Source organism: Pan paniscus, chromosome 18 (assembly GCF_029289425.2).
Source record: "Pan paniscus chromosome 18, NHGRI_mPanPan1-v2.0_pri, whole genome shotgun sequence".
NCBI classification, from domain to species: domain Eukaryota; kingdom Metazoa; phylum Chordata; class Mammalia; order Primates; family Hominidae; genus Pan; species Pan paniscus.
In genome coordinates, this window is record NC_073267.2 from 94628227 (window position 1) to 94648721 (window position 20495).

At 49.7% G+C, this 20495-nt stretch overlaps 1 protein-coding gene across 1 annotated transcript in view; it reads left to right on the forward strand.

The window, feature by feature from the left end:
- Positions 1-20495, forward strand: part of CRISPLD2 (cysteine rich secretory protein LCCL domain containing 2) — an 89783-nt gene that overhangs the window by 57000 nt on the left and 12288 nt on the right. Inside the window, exons 12-14 of the mRNA XM_003820859.5 lie at positions 305-377; positions 3861-3936; positions 12580-12713. Coding sequence (XP_003820907.4) covers positions 305-377; positions 3861-3936; positions 12580-12713 — 283 coding nt within the window. The remainder of the gene's footprint in view (positions 1-304; positions 378-3860; positions 3937-12579; positions 12714-20495) is intronic.

The window sequence follows — 20495 nt, forward strand, 5'->3', positions numbered from 1 at the left end:
GTCAGGAAAAGCTTCCAAATAAGAAAGTCACCATTCAGATGAAAAGCACCATCAGCCCCACAGAGAAACCACTGGGGGTGACAACGCCCTCAGCCCGCCAACACATGCAGGCCATGGGTTTGGTCTCATCTCTTAAGTGCCCCTACGTGGGGTACGAGGAGCCTGCTGGGTCCTAGTCCCAGCTCTATTCAAGGGCCCAGGGAACCCATAGGCCCTGGTAGTCTAGTGGCCCATTTAACAGCCTGGTAGCCTGAGGCCCAGGCGTGCTGGGACCTGACCCTTTCCCCCTTGCTCCTGTTCACAGTGCAGGATTTGGACTGCTACACGACCGTTGCTCAGCTGTGCCCGTTTGAAAAGCCAGCAACTCACTGCCCAAGGTAAGGCGGGCCTGATCTGTCATCTTTTCTATGGAAGATGTTAGAAGTAGCTTTTTAGGCTGGGTGAGGTGGCTCACACCTGTAATCCCAGCACTTTGGGAGGCCGAGGCGGGTGGATCACTTGAGGCCAGGAGTTCGTGACCAGCCTGGCCAACATGGTGAAACCCCATTTCTACTAAAATTATAAAAATTAGTCAGCCATGGCGGTGGGTGCCTGTAATCCCAGCTACTCGGGAAGCTGAGGCAGGAGAATTGCTTGAACCTGGGAGGCGGAGGTTGCAGTGAGCTGAGATCACGCCATTGTCCTCCAGCCTGGGTGACGAGTGAAACTGTGTCCCAAAATAAATAAAATACAAATTAAAAATCAGCTTTATTGAGGTACATGATACGATCCACCCATTAGAAGTAAACGATGTGTGGCCGGGCACGGTGGCTCACGCCTGTAATCCCAGCACTTTGGGAGGCCGAGGCAGGCGGATCACGAGGTCAGGAGATCGAGACCATCCTGGCTAACACGGTGAAACCCCGTCTCTACTAAAAATACAAAAAAAAAAAAAAAAAATTAGCTGGGCGTGGTGGCGGGCACCTGTAGTCCCAGCTACTCGGGAGTCTGAGGCAGGAGAATGGCGTGAACCCAGGAGGTGGAGCTTGCAGTGAGCCGAGATCGCACCACTGCACTCCAGCCTGGGTGACAGAGCGAGACTCCGTCTCAAAAAAAAAAAAAAGTACACAATGTGTTTTGGCCAAGGTATACAGGGTCACAACCACCACCCGTCAAAGTGTAGGACATTGTCAGCACCGAATGTCATTACTGCCCTGGTGGCCAGTCCCTCTCCCTCCACCTCCCAGCCACCCCATGTCATTACTGCCCTGGTGGCCAGTCCCTCTCCCTCCACCTCCCAGCCACCCCATGTCATTACTGCCCTGGTGGCCAGTCCCTCTCCCTCCACCTCCCAGCCACCCCATGTCATTACTGCCCTGGTGGCCAGTCCCTCTCCCTCCACCTCCCAGCCACCCCATGTCATTACTGCCCTGGTGGCCAGTCCCTCTCCCTCCACCTCCCAGCCACCCCATGTCATTACTGCCCTGGTGGCCAGTCCCTCTCCCTCCACCTCCCAGCCACCCCATGTCATTACTGCCCTGGTGGCCAGTCCCTCTCCCTCCACCTCCCAGCCACCCCATGTCATTACTGCCCTGGTGGCCAGTCCCTCTCCCTCCACCTCCCAGCCACCCCATGTCATTACTGCCCTGGTGGTCAGTCCCTCTCCCTCCACCTCCCAGCCACCCCATGTCATTACTGCCCTGGTGGTCAGTCCCTCTCCCTCCAGCTCCCGGCCACACCCCTGCACCAGGGAGCTTCTTTCTGTTGCTCTGATTTTGCTTTTTCAGCAAAATTATGGCGCCGTGGCAGGGTGTGGTCTTGGGTGTTTGGCTTCTCACTCTGCGTCATGTGTTGGAGACTCAGCCGTGTTGTGGAGCGTGTTTGTTTATTCTTTCAAATCCTCATGCAGCATTCCATTCTGTGGATACGTGACAACGGGTTTGTCCCAGGAATCGGTTCTACAGGCAGCTAACCCCAAATGAGTGGTCCACGGAGAACGATGTCTCCCAGCATAAAATAAAGGGTGTCCTGGGAACAGTTGTCACTGAAGTTCCTGGTGGATCCTCTTGGGAAGGGAACACAGGAAACATCCTCTTATTTGAATCGGCTGAGGCACCTTCTCAGGTGGAAAAGGCTGCAGGTCTCTGGGACGTCCCCACTTTATAGATGTTCCCCAGGGTTCAGATCATATAATACATCTGTAATGCTAAGCTGCCCTTCAAACAGAGCACGCTTTCTGACTTAGCTCCATTGTAGAATTAGAAATAGAATGACAGTCCCAGGACCCTGGGTTGAAATGCTTTGAGGATGAAGACAGCTGCCCTGGAGGCTGGGTGGTGTGGCCCTCATGAGCCCTCATCCTGGGCTGGAGACCTGTGGATTCTCCAAGGGACAATAGGTGGTGACCCCAAGGTTCCGAGCAGGGAAAGGCCCGGGAGGGTGACTGGTTGGGAGGGGCCCAGACTCCTTTCCCTTGACTGCCACCCCACTTCAGGCTTTCTCTGGGCCTCCACTGCCTCCGCACCACCGTCTTGATCCCCCTTGAATGTTCGAGTGGGGATAACAGCCTTTTAGTAGATTTTCCCTGAATATTAGAGAGAAGCAGAAGGAAAGAATTTCAGAAAATACAAACAGAAAAAGCTTGACAGAGTGCAATATGCAAAATGTTAATTTCTGATCTGCCATTCCAAAAGAAGTAGGAAAGAATGGAGACTGTTCTTAGACTCTTTCCAATTCTTTTTTTTTTGAGACCGAGTTTCGCTCTTGTTGCCCAGGTTGGAGTGCGGTGGTACAATCTCTGCTCACTGCAACCTCTGCCTCCCAGATTCAAGCCATTCTCCTGCCTCAGCCTCCTGCGTAGCTGGGATTACGGGCCTGCACCACCACGCCTGGCTAATTTTGTATTTTTAGTAGAGATGGGGTTTCACCATGTTGGCCAGGCTGGTCTCGAACTCCCGACCTCAGGTGATCCACCCACCTCGGCCTCCCAAAGTGCTGGGATCACAGGTGTGAGCCACTGCGCCTGGCCTTCTTTTTTTTTTTTTTTAAATCCACACACACACCCTTTCTCTCTACCCACTCATTTCCCTTCCTCCGAGCCCCTAAGAACTGTTTCAACTCCTTCTCAGTCCCTTTGCCTGGCCTTCTTCCTTCCCATAATCCTGCCTGCCTGGGGCCAGATGGCTTCCGGCTGCCATTTTGGTTTCTTGGTCCCTGGGCTCCAGCCCACGGTGGACTGTTCCAGATAAACACAGAAGATCTTTTCTTAAGTAAAGCCCGTGCTCTTTCCTGGCTTGAGTTTGTCAAACCACCCAGGGGTCACCCATTTCCAGTTTGAGGTGCTTTCCTCATGCCCTGGAGCATATGTGGTGACTGACACACAGTGATCTAACCCCTTCCACCCCAGGTTATCAGTGCCCCCGCCTTGGAATATTCTGTGACTCAGCGAGGTGAGGGCCCTCCACCCTTTCCTCCTCCACACAGGGAAGCGGCCTTAGAAAAAGTCTCTTGATGCTAATCTCCATAATGTACCCACAGTGTGAACTAGCCAACATCCAGGAATGGGAGGGGCAGCCTCACAATTCCACACTCTTCTCTCTTAGATTTTTATTCTCTTTACCTTTTTGTTTGTGCATGTCTTTTGTGGATGTGTGTGTGTTTTTAAAAATTCTATCTACACTGTTTAAGAGAAGCAAAAATAGTAATATATTTACCTCTGCTGAGGGGGGAGAAGTATTGTTTTTTTTCTTAATGAGGAAAACTGTATGGCGGTTTCCTTTCATCTACGAACTTAAATCTTGGAATTCAAATAAAGAGAGCCAGCTTAAGAAGTTTGGTTTTCTGTGCTCAGACCCATCACATAAATGCTTCCTGTTTTCCAGAATCCATTGTCCGGCACACTGCAAAGACGAACCTTCCTACTGGGCTCCGGTGTTTGGAACCAACATCTATGCAGATGTGAGTAGGATGCATTTTCAACAACTATCTCGCAAAGCCTGTTAAAGACCTCAACATGCAAGCTCCAAGATCTGGATACTTGAAACTGTATTCCAGTGCCTCTTAGCTAAATTAATTAATTAATTAATTAATTTGGACATGGAGTCTTACTCTGTTGCCCAGGCTGGAGTACAGTGGAGTAATCTTGGCCCACTGTAACCTCTGCCTCCCGGGTTCAAACGATTCTTGTACCTCAACCTCCCAAGTAGCTGGGGTTACACAGTGCACCACCATGCCTGGCTAATTTTTGTATTTTCAGTAGAGACAGGGTTTCACCATGTTGGCCAGGCTGGTTTCGAACTCCCAGCCTCAGATGATCCGCCCACCTCTGCCTCCCAAAGTGCTGGGATTCCAGGTGTGAGTCACCGCACCCGGCCAACCTCTTAGCTAAGTTTAGACCACTCATTCCTGCAAACGTTTTCCCCATTTCTCCATTTCTAGAGATAGTAGTGCTTCTACCTACCTGTCCTCACAAATGCAGATTCAGGAGTGCCTGGCCTTACTCAAATGTTTTCGCAGTTTGAAGGCTCTCATGCTTCAGATAGTTCATTTTTCCGGCTATTTAGTCATCTTCCCAGCTCTCTGGATGCATTTATAGAAACTGGTCCACGCACTGTATTTCTTCTCAGTTATGCACACACTTAGCTAAAAGCACAAAGAAGATAATACAGACTACCCTAATTTACTGCTTGTTGATAGCCACTCTGGTTATACGAATCTCTTCCTCTGTTTTTTCCCTCCGAATTTTAACCAGGGAGCTTTAGCCCGGTTTTTCTTAGGTGGATCCTGCAGAACATTGTCTGTTCCCTCTGGTTGTCCAGGGTTTGGGGACATGGTGACCCAGACAATGTGACTATGGTCCCACTTCTGCTGCCAGCAGGCTGTGTGATCTTGTCAAGCTGTTTCCTTGTGGTGGAACGGCCCAGAACCGGGATTATCAAATCCAGGGAATCTTCTAGATCTAAAATTCTGTGATTAGGGCAGCATCATTCATCTCTAGCTAATGTTTTTTATTTTTTTATTTTCTGAATAGAGACAAGGTCTCACTATGTTGCCCAGGCTGATCTCGAACTCCTGGGCTCGAGCGATCCTCCCTCCTTGGCCTTCCAAAGTGCTGGGATTATAGGGGTGAGCCACTGCACCCGGCCTCCAGATAGAGCTTTACTCAGCTGCTTGTCATCACCCCCTCCTTTACAGCTCTCTCCCTCCTCCCCGCCATCATCTTTGCCTCTGTCTGCCTTAATTTGTTCCAGATTCCTGTAAATATGAGGTCACTGGGCTCTGTAAGGTCAGAGCAGGCTTCATGACTAAGCTTTTTTCCCCCCATCTTTTTTCTTTCCTCTTTAAATGGGTCTTTTTTTCTTCTTGAAAGTGATTCAGCTAAAATTGAGTTATAAGAGTTAGAATTTTTATGAAGGAGTAAAATAATATTGTCGATTATTACACCAAATGTTTGAACCAAATTCTACCATTAAGAGACAGAGGCTGAGGTTTTCAAATGATTTAAAAATAAAGAGCTGGGCAAAGCTATCCCAGCCAAATACAAACAAACACATGAAAAGCAAGAGTGGCAATATTCCTCTCTGAAAAAGTGGAATTTAAAGTTAAATGTACTGAATGAGACAAAGTAATGTTACACAATGGCACAGAAGATACAATTTACAGGAAAAGGAATAAAAACTGTACACACCAAACAATATAGCAGCTAAACCAATAAAGCAAAAAAAAAAAAAAAAGAAAAAGAAATGCAAGAACTTAATGGATATTTGCAACAATAGAAGGCTACTTTTTTTTCTTTTTTTGAGACAAGAGTTTCACTCCTGTTGCCCAGGCTGGAGTGCAATTGCACGATCTCGGCTCACTGCAACCTCCCAGGTTCAAGAGATTCTCCTGCCTCAGCCTCCCGAGTGGCTGGGATTACAGGCACCTGTCACCACACCCAGCTAATTTTTGTATTTTTAGTAGAGATAGGGTTTCACCATGTTGGCCAGGCTGGTCTCGAACTCCTGACCTCAGGTGATCCACCCACCTCGGCCTCCCAAAGTGTTGGGATTACCAACATGAGCCTCTGCACCCAGCCAGAAGGCTACCTTTTATTCAACACATACTATGTTTTAGGTCCTTTCTTTAAAAACACCGTCTCTAGGTATCGTTATCCTTATTCCTGTAGGAAGAAAACAAGGCTCATAGTAACCTGTCCAAATCCACACAGTGAGCACGTGGCAAAGATGACAAACAGGTGAAGATGTGTCCGGCTTTCGACTCTGCTCTTTCCCTGGTGTATGCTGCCTTGCTTGATGTTACCTGCATTCATAGCTACACTGATATGAACAGGCGTGAGGGGAAAAAGCTATGTGCAGTCTTCATTAACAAGTTTCACTAGGATTTTGAGCTTTTGGGACCACTGTGCTCATGACAGGGCTTGACACACAATCATTGTTTGTTGGAGGAATAAATAAATGAAGATACTGCAGTACTCAGTACTTAAGTAGCTCTTCAAAAAAAAATAAAGAATGAAGGAGGGAAGAGGGAAGGAGGAAAGGAGGGAAGGAAGAAAGCCACCTCCGTGTGAGAGGTTCTTTTCTGGCCTCAGTTTCTAGGTCACTGTATTCTGGGAAATGATGATGGCTTTTGGAAAATGTCTGTTTAGCTAAGAGATTCATTTTGGGAGAGTTGCCTCCAGACCTTCAAAGGGCCTGTTCCTGCCTGCGGCTCCCGCCTGTTCACCAGGACTGCATTTCCTGGCAGACCCCTCGCTGTGTGGTGAGCTGCAGACAGAAGCATCGGGGTGTGGCCCAGGGAGCTGAGCCACGGCGGTGACATTTGCCAGTTGTGGGAAGCCAGGCAACCTTTCCCCTCCTCTGAACCTCAGTCTTCTGTCCTCCCCATCCCACTTGGTGCTTGGATACGTTCTCACACTTGTGCACATATCAGAATCCACCCCCGCGCCTGCCTGAGGGCTGGAACAGATTTCTAGGCCTCACCCTCAGCATTCAGGATCAGTGGGGCTGGGTGGACCCAGAGAATCTGCATTCCAACAAGTTCCCAGGCAACCCTGCTGGTCTGGAACTGCATGTTGAGGACCACTGGGCTAGCGATGACAATCCCTTGGAAATTTTCTACTGTGGTGGTGACTATGACAATCATGACGGTGGCATTTGTCTTGACTGACACCTACTGAGCATGTGCTGTGTGCCATCCTGCGTTAAGCCTGGGGTCTTATTTAATTTTTTTTTTTTTTTTTTTTTTTTTTGAGACGGAGTCTCACTCTGTCACCCAGGCTGAAGTGCAGTGGCGTGACCTCGGCTCACTGCAACCTCCGCCTCCTGAGTTCAAGCAATTCTCCTGTCCCAGCCTCCTGAGTAGCTGGGATTACAGGTGCCCGCCACCACACCCAGCTAATCTTTGTATTTTTAGTAGAGACAGGGTTTCTCCATGTTGGCCAGGTTGGTCTCGAACTCCTGACCTCAAGTGATCTGCCTGCCTCTGCCTCCCAAAGTGCTGGGATTACAGGCGTGAGCCACCACACACAGCCCTTCTTTAATCTTCACAGTAGCCCTCTTCTTCCTCACTGTCATCACCCTAGGTAGGACAGTGGACAGATTGCTGGCTCCGGGTGGCAGTCCCGCCTCTGATCTTTATCAGCTGAGTGATTTGGGGCAAGGTGTGAGCCCCCCTGCCCCTCAGTCGCCTGAGTGTTCAAAGCGATTGATAATGATAACACCTACCCGGCAGAGTTACTGGGATCACTACGTCAATGCATGTGAAATGCATAGAACAAAGACGTGTAAAGATATGACCCGTGACCATCCCTGCTTTATATGGAGAAAGGGGGGGGCTCTGGGGTTCACACAGGTCATCCCAGGTCACACAGCCAGCCGGCGTTGGATGCAGGATTGGTTACCAGCTTCATGGATGTCAATTGTTAATAAATACTCAGGTATTCCTGTTGCAGTGGGCCCTGAGGAGAGGAATTGGATGCCTTGTCCCTTTTACTGAAGCCTGTGAGAGGAGAGGTGTGGGAGGAAGGAAGGAAGAAAGGAGGAAAGGTGTTTGTGTGGGAGATGTGCATATTGATAACGGGGCGGTACCGGGCCTGTGGAGTGAGAAAGATCCGGCCATGGGTGTGAGCTTTTCATACTGACACCCTGCAGCTTGATGTTATCACAGAAAACTTTTGTGTCACTTTTGTGTCCAGAAATCCTCCAGGGACTGAGGCAAAGCACCGCCTCTGGGGCTGCCAACCAGAACCCCTTGGTAGCTCTCAACCAGGAGGGTGCCCCTCCCCTGCCAGGGCTTTTAGAGGTTGAGTTTGTGACACCGAAGGGATGGGTCCCTCCTGGCGTTCCACTGGGAAACAGCCTGGGCCTTGCTCCTGGTACTGCAGCAGTTGGCAGTGCGAGCAATGCTCAGAGAGACAGAAAGCCTGGAGGTCTTATTTCATCATGTTGTTGTTGTTGGAAATGCAGATTCTCTGGCTCCAATCAACCATTGATCCTGAACGCTGACAGTGGGACCCAAAAATCTGCTCCAGCCCTCGGGTAGGGGCGGGGGTGGATTCTGAAACACGCACAAGTGTGAGAACTTATCCAAGCACCAAGGCTTCCGCCTGCCGGAAAGAACAATGAGCTTAATTGTGTTGGCTTATCAAACTCGCCCCCGCTCACGGCGATTTTAGAGGAATTCTGAAATGGTCGCTTCATCTTAAAGTCTCCTCGCTTCTCTTTGAGATGGATGCAAAGTTATTGCTCCTTAGTCTTTAGCAGGGCACAAACTCTTTGAGAATTAAGAAGTTGTGGATCTTTCCTCCAAAGGGGGAAAATGCGTCCTGGTTCAGACAGGGAGGCCGGCCACCCCGGTTTGCCTAGGGCTGAGGGGTTTCCTGTGCCCTGTGCTAACATCAGCCCCTGCAGGTCCACGGCCTTCTGCCTGCAACTCCAGGGCCTCCCAGATACCCGGGACTCCGCTTTGGGCTAAGGAACCCCGCCCTCATCCGTTTAGTTTATTGAAGAAGATGAAGACATGTTAGCACAGAGTTTTTAGAAAGTGGCCTTCAGTTACTCGGTAAATGAATCCTGGAAAGCAGGAAATCCACTTTTCAGGTCTTTGATATGAATGTGTGTTTTGGCTCCACTTTTCTCTTTTGTTTTTTATTTTTCTGAATAGGCTTATGACTGTTAATGTGGGAATGTTGGATCCATTATTATTATTATTATTTTTGAGATGGGATCTGGAGCTCTGTCGCACAGGCTGGAGTGCAGTGATGCCATCACAGCCCACTGTGTCCTCAACCTCCTGGGCTCAAGCGATCCTCCCACCTCAGCCACCCGTGTAGCTGGAACTACAGGCATGTGCCACAACATCTGACTAACGTTTTTAAATTTTTTGTAGAGACCAGATCTCGCTATGTTGCCCAGGCTCATCTTGATCCATGCCCAGCTAATTTTGTATTTTTAGTAGAGATGGGGTTTCACCATGTTGGTCAGGCTGATCTCAAACTCCTGTCCTCAGGTGATCTGCCCACCTCTGCCTCCCAAAGTCCTGGGATTACAGGTGTAAGCCACCAAGCTGGCCAAATTGGTATTTTCAAAGAGCCCGCCTCTCTTCATTCCCTCATGCCTGGAACCTGCTAGATTGTATTGCTTGTCCCATTTAAAGGGCAGCTCAGGGTGCATTTTCCAGACAAACTGTCCTTTTACAGTGGATACTGAGACACAGGCTCTCTTTGGCTTTAGCAGTGCTTCCGGGGCCCCCAGATGGGCAGAGCACAGTGGTAAGGACGGGACAAAGGAGCTATGAGGCTGTGCCAGGGATGGTGGTGGGCTGGCCTCTCTCGAGGGGGCACTGATTACTTCTGCAATGGCTCCCTGAGCTTGGGTGTAGCTCCCCACTCCCCTCTCTGTTGTAGTAAAAAAAAGTTCAACATAAGCCAGGCAATGGCTCACACCTGTAATCCCGGTGTTTTGGGATGCCAAGGTGGGAGGATCGTTTGAGGCCAGGAGTTTGAGACCAGCCTGAGCAACATGGTGAAACCCCATCTCTAAAGAAAATGGAAAAATTAGTCAGGCGTGGTGGCGCATGCCTGTGATCCCAGCTACTTGAGAAGCTGAGGTGGGAGGAGCCCGGGAGGTCAAAGCTCTGATGAGCCCGGATGGTATCACCGCACTTCAGCCTGGGTGACAAAGTGAGACCCTGTCCCCCGACAAAAAAATACATAACATTAAACTTACCCTCTTAACCATTGTTAAGTGCACAGCTTATTAGCATTAAGCATATTCACGTTGTAATGGGTTCGACCTCCAGAACTCTTTTGTCTTGCAAATCTGAAACCCTGTACCCACTGAACTGCAACTTCCCGCTTCCTCTCCGCCAGCCCCTGTACTTCCTGTCTCCATGAATTTGACTTCTTTGGATGCCTCCTATAAATGAAATCATCCCAGCTTCATCTTCTCCACCATGTCTTGCTCTCTTCTTGAAGGAGGCACCAGCTTGGTGAACCAGTGGCTGGGACTTCATCTTCTCCCCGATGACCCCTGGGGCTCGGGTATTGTGCGGAGGGGAGGGTTTCAGAGGTGACATAGCCCAGCCCCGCCCTCCTGCTGAGTGACCCATGGTGGGGGTTAAGCTTTTAAGCTCAGACCTGCTGGTGGTGGCCTCTGTCTCTACACTACACATGCAGGGAGGACAGAATATGGGGAGCCTGCCCCGTTCACCTCCCCACCCTTGAACCATAAAGTGCCTGGGGGCTCAGTCCGCTGACAGCCACGGCCGTGACATCACTCGGTTGTGAATGGAGGCAAGACCGGAGTCCATCTTCCTGCTCTGTAGACAACGGGTCCAGCTTTTCATCTTTCCTTAAATTAGCAAGTTGCTGCGGGGGACTGATCAGGCGAGTCCGTGAGCCTGGGTGAGCCTGTTGTCCAGACATCTATGGTGTCATTCTCCTGGGGATTCTATTTCCTATAAATCTGAAGTCAGGCCGGGCGCGGTGGCTCACGCCTGTAGTCCCAGCACTTTGGGAGGCCGAGGCGTGTGGATCACCTGAGGTCAGGAGTTCGACACCAGCCTGACCAATATGGAGAAACCCTGTCTCTACTAAAAATACAAAATTAGCCAGACGTGGTGGTGCATGCCTGTAATCCCAGCTACTCAAGAGGCTGAGGCAGAAGAATCACTTGAACCCAGGAGACAGAGGTTGCGATAAGCCGAGATTTCGCCATTGCACTCCAGCCTGGGCAATAAGAGCGAAACTCCGTCTCAAAAAATAGATAGATAAATAAATTGAAGTCATCAGACTTAAGGGACTTAATAAATCAGATCGCTAGATCCACCCACAGTGGGAGACATTTTTGTGGACAGTGGTTAGAAGCTGTTAGGTTCCTATTACTGTTAGAATAAATCACCACAGACGTGGTGGCTTAAAGACACCCAGGTTTATTATCTTTACAGTTCTGGAGGCCAGAAGTCCAATGTGGGTGCCACCAGGCTAAAATCAAGGTGGCAGCAGGGCTGGTTCCTTCTAGAGGCTTCAGAGGAGAATCCGTTTTCTTGCCTTTTCCGGCTTCTAGAGGCCACCTGCATTCATTGGCTCATGGCCTCTTCTTCCATCTTCAAAACCAACAATTGGGCCGGGTGCAGTGGCTCATGCCTGTCATCCCAGCACTTTGAGAGGCCAAGGCGGGAGGATTGCTTGAGCCCAGGAGTTCAGGACCAGCGTGAGCAACACAGCGAGACCTTGTCCCTACAAATAATTTTTAAAAATTAGCCAGGTGTTGTGGTACAAAACTGTAGTCCCAGCTACTTGGGAGGCTGAGGTGGGAGGATCCCTTGAGCCTGGAAGGTTTTATCACCCAGAAATTGAACTCCTTGATGATGTCAGAAACCAGCACATCCTGCCTCTGCGAGGTACACAGCTGCTCCCTTGGTACCTAGAATAGTCCATATGCCACCCCGTGTCCAGTCTAGATGGCATGAATAGTCCCTGCCCACACCTCCTGCCACGCTCTGCCTGACTCACTGTATTCCAGCCACCCTGGCTGTCTGTCTATTTCTTGGATATGATGAGTTTATATCCACCCCAGGGCATTTGCACGAGCCTTTCCCTCTGCCTGGGATGCTCTGTGCAGAGACATTCCCACGGCTGTGACTGTTTCCTTTATGTCGTTCTGTCTTCCCTGAGCAGTTCCCCCTGATGAAACAATTCTCAAGTAGCCCCCGCCACCCAGGCATTTAACCTTGGGAACTGGTTTTGTTTTCTTCATAGCCGACGCTACCTCATTTGTGTATTTATTTATTTGCTCACTCGACTCCTTGAAGGCAAGGTCTTTATCTTGTTCCCTGCTGAATTCCCCCAGTTCCTAATTCTGTGCCTGGCATATAATAGGTGCTTAGAAAACACTTGTTGAACAAATGAATGAATGCATGATGTCCAGTCTCTCTGGAGAGACCCCCAAGGAATCAAGGTAGTGATGATTATTTCCTAGGGGTTGATGTGGTCCACATCCCACCAGCCAGGTTGCCCGGCAGTGAATGATGGAGCCCCAGCTGGCTTGACCCATGAGCTGGAATCCCCATCCCTGATCACAGCCCTTCCTGTGCTTCCAGACCTCAAGCATCTGCAAGACAGCCGTGCACGCGGGAGTCATCAGCAACGAGAGAGGGGGTGACGTGGACGTGATGCCCGTGGATAAAAAGAAGACCTACGTGGGCTCACTCAGGAACGGAGTTCAGTCTGAAAGGTAGGGCGGCGTTCTCCAACCCTTGACACCCAGTCCCGGCTGCTAATGGTCCCTCAGGGGGGCCTGGGAAGAGGCCCAGAGTCATTACCCTTTAAAATAAAACTCGGGTAGACTTGCACGAATTCTTACCAAGACTCCCAGGTAAGAGCCTTCTTTGCTTTTCTCTTTCTTTTGTTTTTCAAACTAGGGAATGCTTTTCCCTACTATCACATTTGGGATTAAGAAAAAAAAAAAAAAAGAACTTTTTTTCCTATTACCAATGGACGTTTTTGTAGAAAATTTAGAATCTGTAGGAACATCAGATAAGCCCGAAGATAAACAGTCATCCATAACTCATCAGCTGGGAGAATTTACTGTTAGATTTCTTGGCGTGCGTCCTTCTGGTTGTTTTTCTTTGTGTGTGTGTGTGTGTGTGTGCATTTTTTTCCCACAAAAAAATGGGATCAAATGATAGTTACATACTAGTCATATAAAGCTACATCGTAATATAGTTACATAGAGTTAAATAAGATCAGGGAGCCTGGAGTCCAACAGACCTGGGCCCTGTTTCTTACCAGCTTTGTGGCCCCGAGTAAGCCACCTGATTTCCTTGAGCCTCAGTTTTCTCATCTGTGAAATAGGGATAATAATAGACCCTGCCCCACAGGGCTGTTGGGAGGTGAACGGAAATGGTGCCTACCTAGTGCCAGTAAGAAGTGGCAGTGGCCGGGCGTGGTGGCTCACGCCTGTAATCCCAGCACTTTGGGAGGCCGAGGCGGGCAGATCATGAGGTCAGGAGATCGAGACCATCCTGGCTAACACGATGAAACCCCGTCTTTACTAAAAATACAAAAAATTAGCCGGGCGTGGTGGCAGGCACCTGTAGTCCCAGCTACTCAGGAGGCTGAGGCAGAAGAATGGCGTGAACCCTGGAGGCGGAGCTTGCAGTGAGCCGAGATCGTGCCACCGCACTCCAGCCTGGGCGACAGAGTGAGACTCCATCTCAAAAAAAAAAAAAAAAGAAGTGGCAGTAAGAAGCACTCTGCAAATGAGGGTTATGTTGATTACTCCGTATTTCCACTCGAGACCATACCTTTATGGAAATCTATGACCATAAGTCATTGGTAGTGACCGTGAATGACTGTAGCGCGTTTCTCTTCGTAGCTGCTGTGAGTCCTTTCTATCCCAGGGAGCAGATCCTCCCCTAGTAAGTAGTCTTCTCCAGGAATGCTTGCACACACCGTGACTGCTTCCTTAAATCCCTAGAAGTGGGCCGGGTGTGATGACTGAAGCCTGTAATCCCAGCACTGTGGGAGGCAGTGGTGGGTGGATCACCTGAGGTCAGGTGAGGCAGGAGAATCACTTGAACCCGGGAGGTAGAGGCTGTAGTGAGCCAGGATTGCGCCACTGCACTCCAGCCTGGGCAACAAGAGCAAAACTCTGTCTCAAATAAAAGAAAAGACCAAACAAAGTCCCTAGAAGTGAAATTCCTAAGTGGGGCCTTTCCTGAGTGTCATTCAGAAAGGGCACTCAGCCTCCCAAGTAGCTGGGATTACAGGCATGTACCATGCCTGGCTAATTTTTGTATTTTTAGTAGAGATGGGATCTTGCCATGTTGGCCAGGCTGGTCTCCAACTCCTGACCTCAGGTGATCTGCCTGGCTTGGCCTCCCAAAGTGCTGGGATCACAGGTGTGAGCCACCGCACTCGGCTGCCATGATTATCTCTTTAAAGATCTGCAAATACAGTCACATTCTGAGGTGCACTTGAGGGTTAGGACATTAACATACGGATTTTGAGGGACCACAGGCGAGCTCGTAACAGGGCAATGTTGAAGATTTCATATTTGAGGGACGTTCTTTAGAGAAGGAATAAAATCAAGGCTGTAACTTGCCCTGGGCCCCTGGACGCTCAGGCCTTCCTGCCTCCTGGGACGTGGCCCCTGCTTCCACCGCCAGCCTCCTGGGCACTTTGTGCAGCGGGCTTGCCCTGTCTGTGAAGATGCCACAGCATCACTTGTACCCAGATCGTGCCCATTCTTCCCGGGACCCCTGCCCGGTGACTCTGCCATCGGCAGCCCTGAAGAGCCCAAGTAGACAGCTTCCACGTTTTCTCCTTCAGCACGTGCGGCCTTTGTTTGGGAAAAGCTTAATGAAGGGAAATTCCACTGATTTAATGGGAGGGAAATGAAGCAGCTGATTAGGAGGAATTTCCTGGCCGGGCTGGAAAGAAATCCCAGGACATCAATTTATTGAGCTCTTTGTACCCTCTTTGAGAGAAAATAGTCTTCCTGAGCAGCGCAGCCAGCTGGGATTTGTTCCCTGTTGGGCTGATTCATGAGAACATCATAGCAGTGCCCTGTGGGCTGGGGACAGGAGCCTCATTGTGGGGGCCCCATTGGGTAGGCCCCTGGGGAGGGCAGGGATGGAGAGAAGGCCCCAGAAGCAGCTTCCCCACCCGCCCCACTATCACCCAGGGTGTGGGGGGCTGTCGGTCTTTCTCTCTTCTTGTGACACCCACCCAAATCGCCACTTTCGCTGTCTTTGTAGGTGTCTTCCAGGCATCCCTCCCAAGCACACATGTCACTGGTGCCTTCTGCACTCTAGAAAGATTTTAGTGATTTTCTGCAGCATTTCCAGAGTTAAGACTTTGCTTTTCTTGCTCCTCAGACTCTCTGCTTCTCCGTCCTGTGGACTGGCATCTGTGATAATGCTTGGGTTCAGCTTTTCTGTGCCTCAGTTTCCTCACCTATAAAGGGGGGAATAATATTACCTGCCCCCTGGGGTGGTGGCAGGGCAGGAGGTCTCCAGGTGGGGTCCCCAGGCCAACAGTGTCCAAATCAACCCAGAGCTTGTTGGAAAAGCACAAACTCCAGCCCCACCCAGCCCTGCTGAATCGGAATCTCTGCGAGGGGCCCAGCAGCCTGCGTCTGAGCAGGTCCTCGGGGGCATCGTGCTGCATGCTCGAGTGTGACAGCTGCCGTTCTAAGAGTCATGCGAACCTGGCAAACCTGACACGAGTCAGTCAGCACACACATCCCACCCTTGCTCCGGCCTGGCTTGGGGGAGAGTGCAGAGCCTGTTAGATGTGGAAATAACAGCTCAATAGTTTCTGTTTCTTAGGGTTTCTGGACACATAGAGGGATTTTCAGTCACCCAACCCTTGAGATTCTCAGCGCTGAGTTGTCCAGTACAGTAGCCACCAGCGATGGGTGCTCACTGAGACCTAAAATGAGCTTATCCTGAGCCCGTTTGGAGATGTGCATAAGTGTGAAACACACACCGCATCTTCAAGATTTTATACCCTTGATTCTGATATTATTTTGCTACTAAGAGTCATTCAGCCAGGCGTGGTGGCTCACACCTGTAATCCCAGCACTTTGGGAGGTCAAGACGGGCAGATCACTTGAGGTCAGGAGTTCGAGACCAGCCTGACCAACATGGTGAAGCCCCGTCTCTACTAAAAATACAGAAATTAGCTGGGCATGTTGGTGTACGCCTGTAATGCCAGCTACTCGGGAAGCTGAGGCAGGAGAATCGCTTGAAACCAGGAGGCGGAGGTTGCAGTGAGCCGAGATTGCACCACTGTACTTCAGCCTGGGTGACAGAGTGAGACTCCATCTCAAAAAAAAAAAAAAAAAAGAGTCATTCATTCACTGGATATTCATCACGCACCTGTGCTGGGACCCAGGGCACAGATGATTGAGCCCTAGAACTCGTAGCTCAGAAGGGGAGTGAGCACTGGAGCCCCCAACAGGTTGATGGCCGGGACAGTATGTGGCACCTGCTGCACTGGGGACAGTGCTCCCCCACTCCCCAGCAGGGTCACCTTGGGCAGGCAGTCTCCCTGAGCCTTGGCAGCTCCTCTCTCTAATGGGTTGCCATGAGAATTATGTGAGAGATGTGTGCCAAGCCCTCGGCTAGTGGCTCACAGTAAGCATGACATGAAACCCAGGGGCACCTGTTGCCACAACCTCAAAAGATGCCATGGTTCTTTTCTCATAGGGTCAGGTGGCTGGATCCTAAGAAATGGCCTACATGACTTATCTCTCAGGATGAGGGGTCAGGGATCTTCCAGGAATTCGTTCTTTCATCCTTGCTTCCATCCTTCCAACGCTCACTCCATGCAGGCATCATACACTTAGGGAGCGCTGACGATGTCCCTGGCACCCAGGATCCCACAGGGAGCACAACAGCAGACCTCTGCCGTCATGGGATTTGCCATCTAGTGAGAGGACACAGTGCAGAAATGACAATGCCAGCAGCAGGGCCCAGGGGGTCACTGTTGTGGAGGGACAGTTCAGGGAGGCATCAAGAGGGCTAGTCTTACTGTCCAGAGGGGACTCCTTGGGGACATGGCTCCCAAGAGAACCCTGCAGAGACACCTGGGTGTGGCCATGCCCTGTCCTTTCCTTATTTAGGTGGGATCTCAGCCACCATCTCTGCACAAAGCAGAGGCTGGGAAATTTCCCAGGAGCTTATTCCCAATAGGGGCCGTGGAAACCCAGCCTGGAGTCAGAGGGTGGCTCTGTCCCTGACGGCTGGTAAGCCCTTGGCGAGGGGGCGGTCACAGGCAGTCCCAAGGGAGACGTAGATGTTGTATATACTGTGACCAGTTCACAGCAAACTGTACTTTAAATGTAGGGAATCCTTCAATCACACAAACCACCAAAACCCCCAAACAGGATTCTCAGCACACGGGGCTGAAAGTCCGTTCTGCTTCACAGTGGTTTTGGTTTAGCAATGATCCTCCTGTGGAAGAGGACTTTCTGGATGTTTTGAAAGGCAGCCATGCAGAAATGAGGCAACATAAGAGCCTAGCACCTGCTCTCTCACCCCCGCCCACCTGGGTAGCAAAGGAAAGAAAAGACATCAGGAAGAGCTTTCAATACTGGGACAAAGGTGTCTGAATATTCTTGGGGAAATGCCGGACATCTGGATGAATGTCAGTTCAGAATTTTTCTTAGACCAGAACCATTTTTTAACACAGATTTTGCAAGAGATTGGGAAATATATCAACAATGACAGTGAGCATTCTTGGCCACTTGATTTTTTTAAATGTCACCTTTATACAAAGGTATATATGGGTGCATAGCCATCTGAATCGCAAATTCGTTCACCTAACACTCATGGGCAGCCCCTGCGCTAGGGACTGGGGACACAGCCGAGAACAGAAGAGAGAAAAATCCCTGTCCTCACAGGGGTGTGGTCTGCTGTGGCAAGTGCAGCAGAGATATGATGTGAGCACACATGGGATTCTAAAGTTTCTAGAAGCCAAAGGAAGAAGTAATGGAAGGGAAATTTTAGGATGCATTTTACTTATCCCAATATATCCATATTATTTCAGTATGTAATCAATAGAAAATTATTATTAGAAATAAGAAATTTACATTCTTTTTTGGGTATAAGATCTTGGAGATCTGGTGTGTGTTTCACACTTACGCACATCTCCATTTGGACGAGCCCATTTTGGGTCTCAGTGAGTACCCACGGCTGGTGGCTACTGTATTAGACAACTCAGCACCGAGAATCTCAAGGGTCAGGTGACTGAAGATCTCGCTATGGGTCTAGAAATCCTGAGAAACAGAAGCTACTAAGCTGTCATTTCCAGATCTAAGGAGCCCTGCACTCTCTCCCAAGCCAGGCTGCACCGAGGCTGGGACATGAGGTTCTCTCTGCTCTGCAGAGGAGCTGCTGATAGCAGACAGGCAGGTTCCCCTCCTCCACTTGTATTCCAGACTTCCACCAGCTCTGCACACATTAGCACATCTAATTCCCCAACAGCCCTGCAAAGTAGGAACTGTCGTTATCCCTATTTTATCAGTAAAGGAAGGGAAGCACAGAGAGGTTAAACGACTTGCCCAAGGTCACCCAGCCTACCAGGGGCAGAGCTGGGACTCAAACCTAGGCCGCCTGTACCAGAATCCATGCTTTTAAGCAGCACTCCTGACTTCCTCAGCCTGGACAGGCCACTGAACTTGGGGCACAGACCCTTCCCAAGAAGGGGCCAGGGAGAACCTTGAATGCCAAGATATACTTGTTCCTGTCTTTACAATACAAGAAATATATACTTATTATTTAAATAATACATCCAGAGAGCAAAAAGTAAGAGTCCCAACAGGTGCCCTGTTAACCTCAGTTAACTGTTGATTTATAACTTTTCTTGACCTGTTTTTCCCCCGTGCACATAAAACTCACATACAAATCAAAATGGAGATTGTATTATACGTGCTAGTCTGAAACTTTTCCCCCCTAAGAATAATGATATATTTGATCAAATGAGATGAAGAGGTTTGACAGTTCCCTAGAGTGTGGGCTTTGTGAGGGTAGTTCACTCACCACTTGTGCATACCCGGCCTGCGTTGCCCACATTCCCACTTTGAAGGGAGGGCGAGGTTTAAACCTAGCAGGGGCGATGGCATTTGTAGCTCCCGGCTACTGAGCACCTGCTGGATGCTCGCCTCTGACCCAGGTACCTCCCTGGAGAGGCTCATGGACTTTTTACAGTGTCCCTAAGGAGTGGGCACTTTGAGGAACCCAGTTTACAGATGTGGAAACTGAGGCTCAGAGAAAAGGGTTAACCAGCCCAAGATCCTAAAGATCAGAGCTAAACCTGTATCTGTCTAACTTTTAAATTTTCCTGAGGGATCAATAGAGGGGTGAGACTCTGGGAGAACAGGATTGGAATCCTTTTTTTTTTTTTGGAGATGGAGTCTCCCTCTGTTGCCCAGGCTGGGATGCAGTGGCGTGATCTCAGCTCACTGCAACCTCTGCCTCCTGGGTTCAGTGATTCTCCTGCCTCAGCCTCCCAGGTAGGTGGGATTACAGGCACCCGCCACCACACCTGGCTAATTATATATATATATATATATGTTTAGTAGAGGTGGTATTTCACCATGTTGGCCAGGCTGGTCTCGAATTCGTGACCTCAAGTGATCCGCCCACCTCAGCCTCCCAAAGTGCTGGGAGTACAGGTGTGAGCCACCGTGCCCAGCCAGGATTGGAATCGTTTAAAACAAAAAGACCATATGTATAGAGAGACACACACACACAGACACATACACATATACAGACAGTCCTAGACACTTAAGATCGTTCAACTTATGACTTTTCAACTTTATAATGGTGTGAGAGCCATATGTATTCAGCAAAAACCATACTTCAAATTTTGCATTTTGATTGCAAATTCTTTATACTAACTTCCTTGTAAAATAGGCCTGTGTTAGGTGATTTTGCTCAGCTGTGGGCTAAGGTCAGTGTCCTGAGCACACGGAAGGTAGGCGAGGCTGAGCTGTGATGGAGGCGAGGTGTATTCAGTGCATTTCCGATGTGGACTTCTGACTTCCGATGGGTTTATCAGGACGCGACCCACCGTAAGTCAGGGAGCATCTGTGTCCACAGTCATGTATGTACACTCATACATATAGAGACAGTTATATACATATAAATGATATTTCTTAATAATTAAAAATAAATTACACTTTTTAAAAGCCAGAAGACTAAGCACTCAGGGGTTCCTCTTCTGCCGTCCTTTTAGTGCTGGCTTCAGGACTCCACAGGGCAGCTTCCCTGTCTGCCTCTGGAACCAGAACTGGCCGTCCACCCTCCTTAATCCCGTCTGTGTGTTGGGTGATGCCAAAAGGCAAGCTCTTCCTCCTCAGGTCACTTTCAAGGCAATTGAGGGGGATGCAACCCCATGTGCCTGTCCCTGGCTGGCCTCTAGGAGGGAGCCCCGTGCTTCTGGGGAGCTCTTCAGAGAGTCCCTGGATTGTTCCTGCCCCTTTACTCTGGCCTTTAAAGGGCCT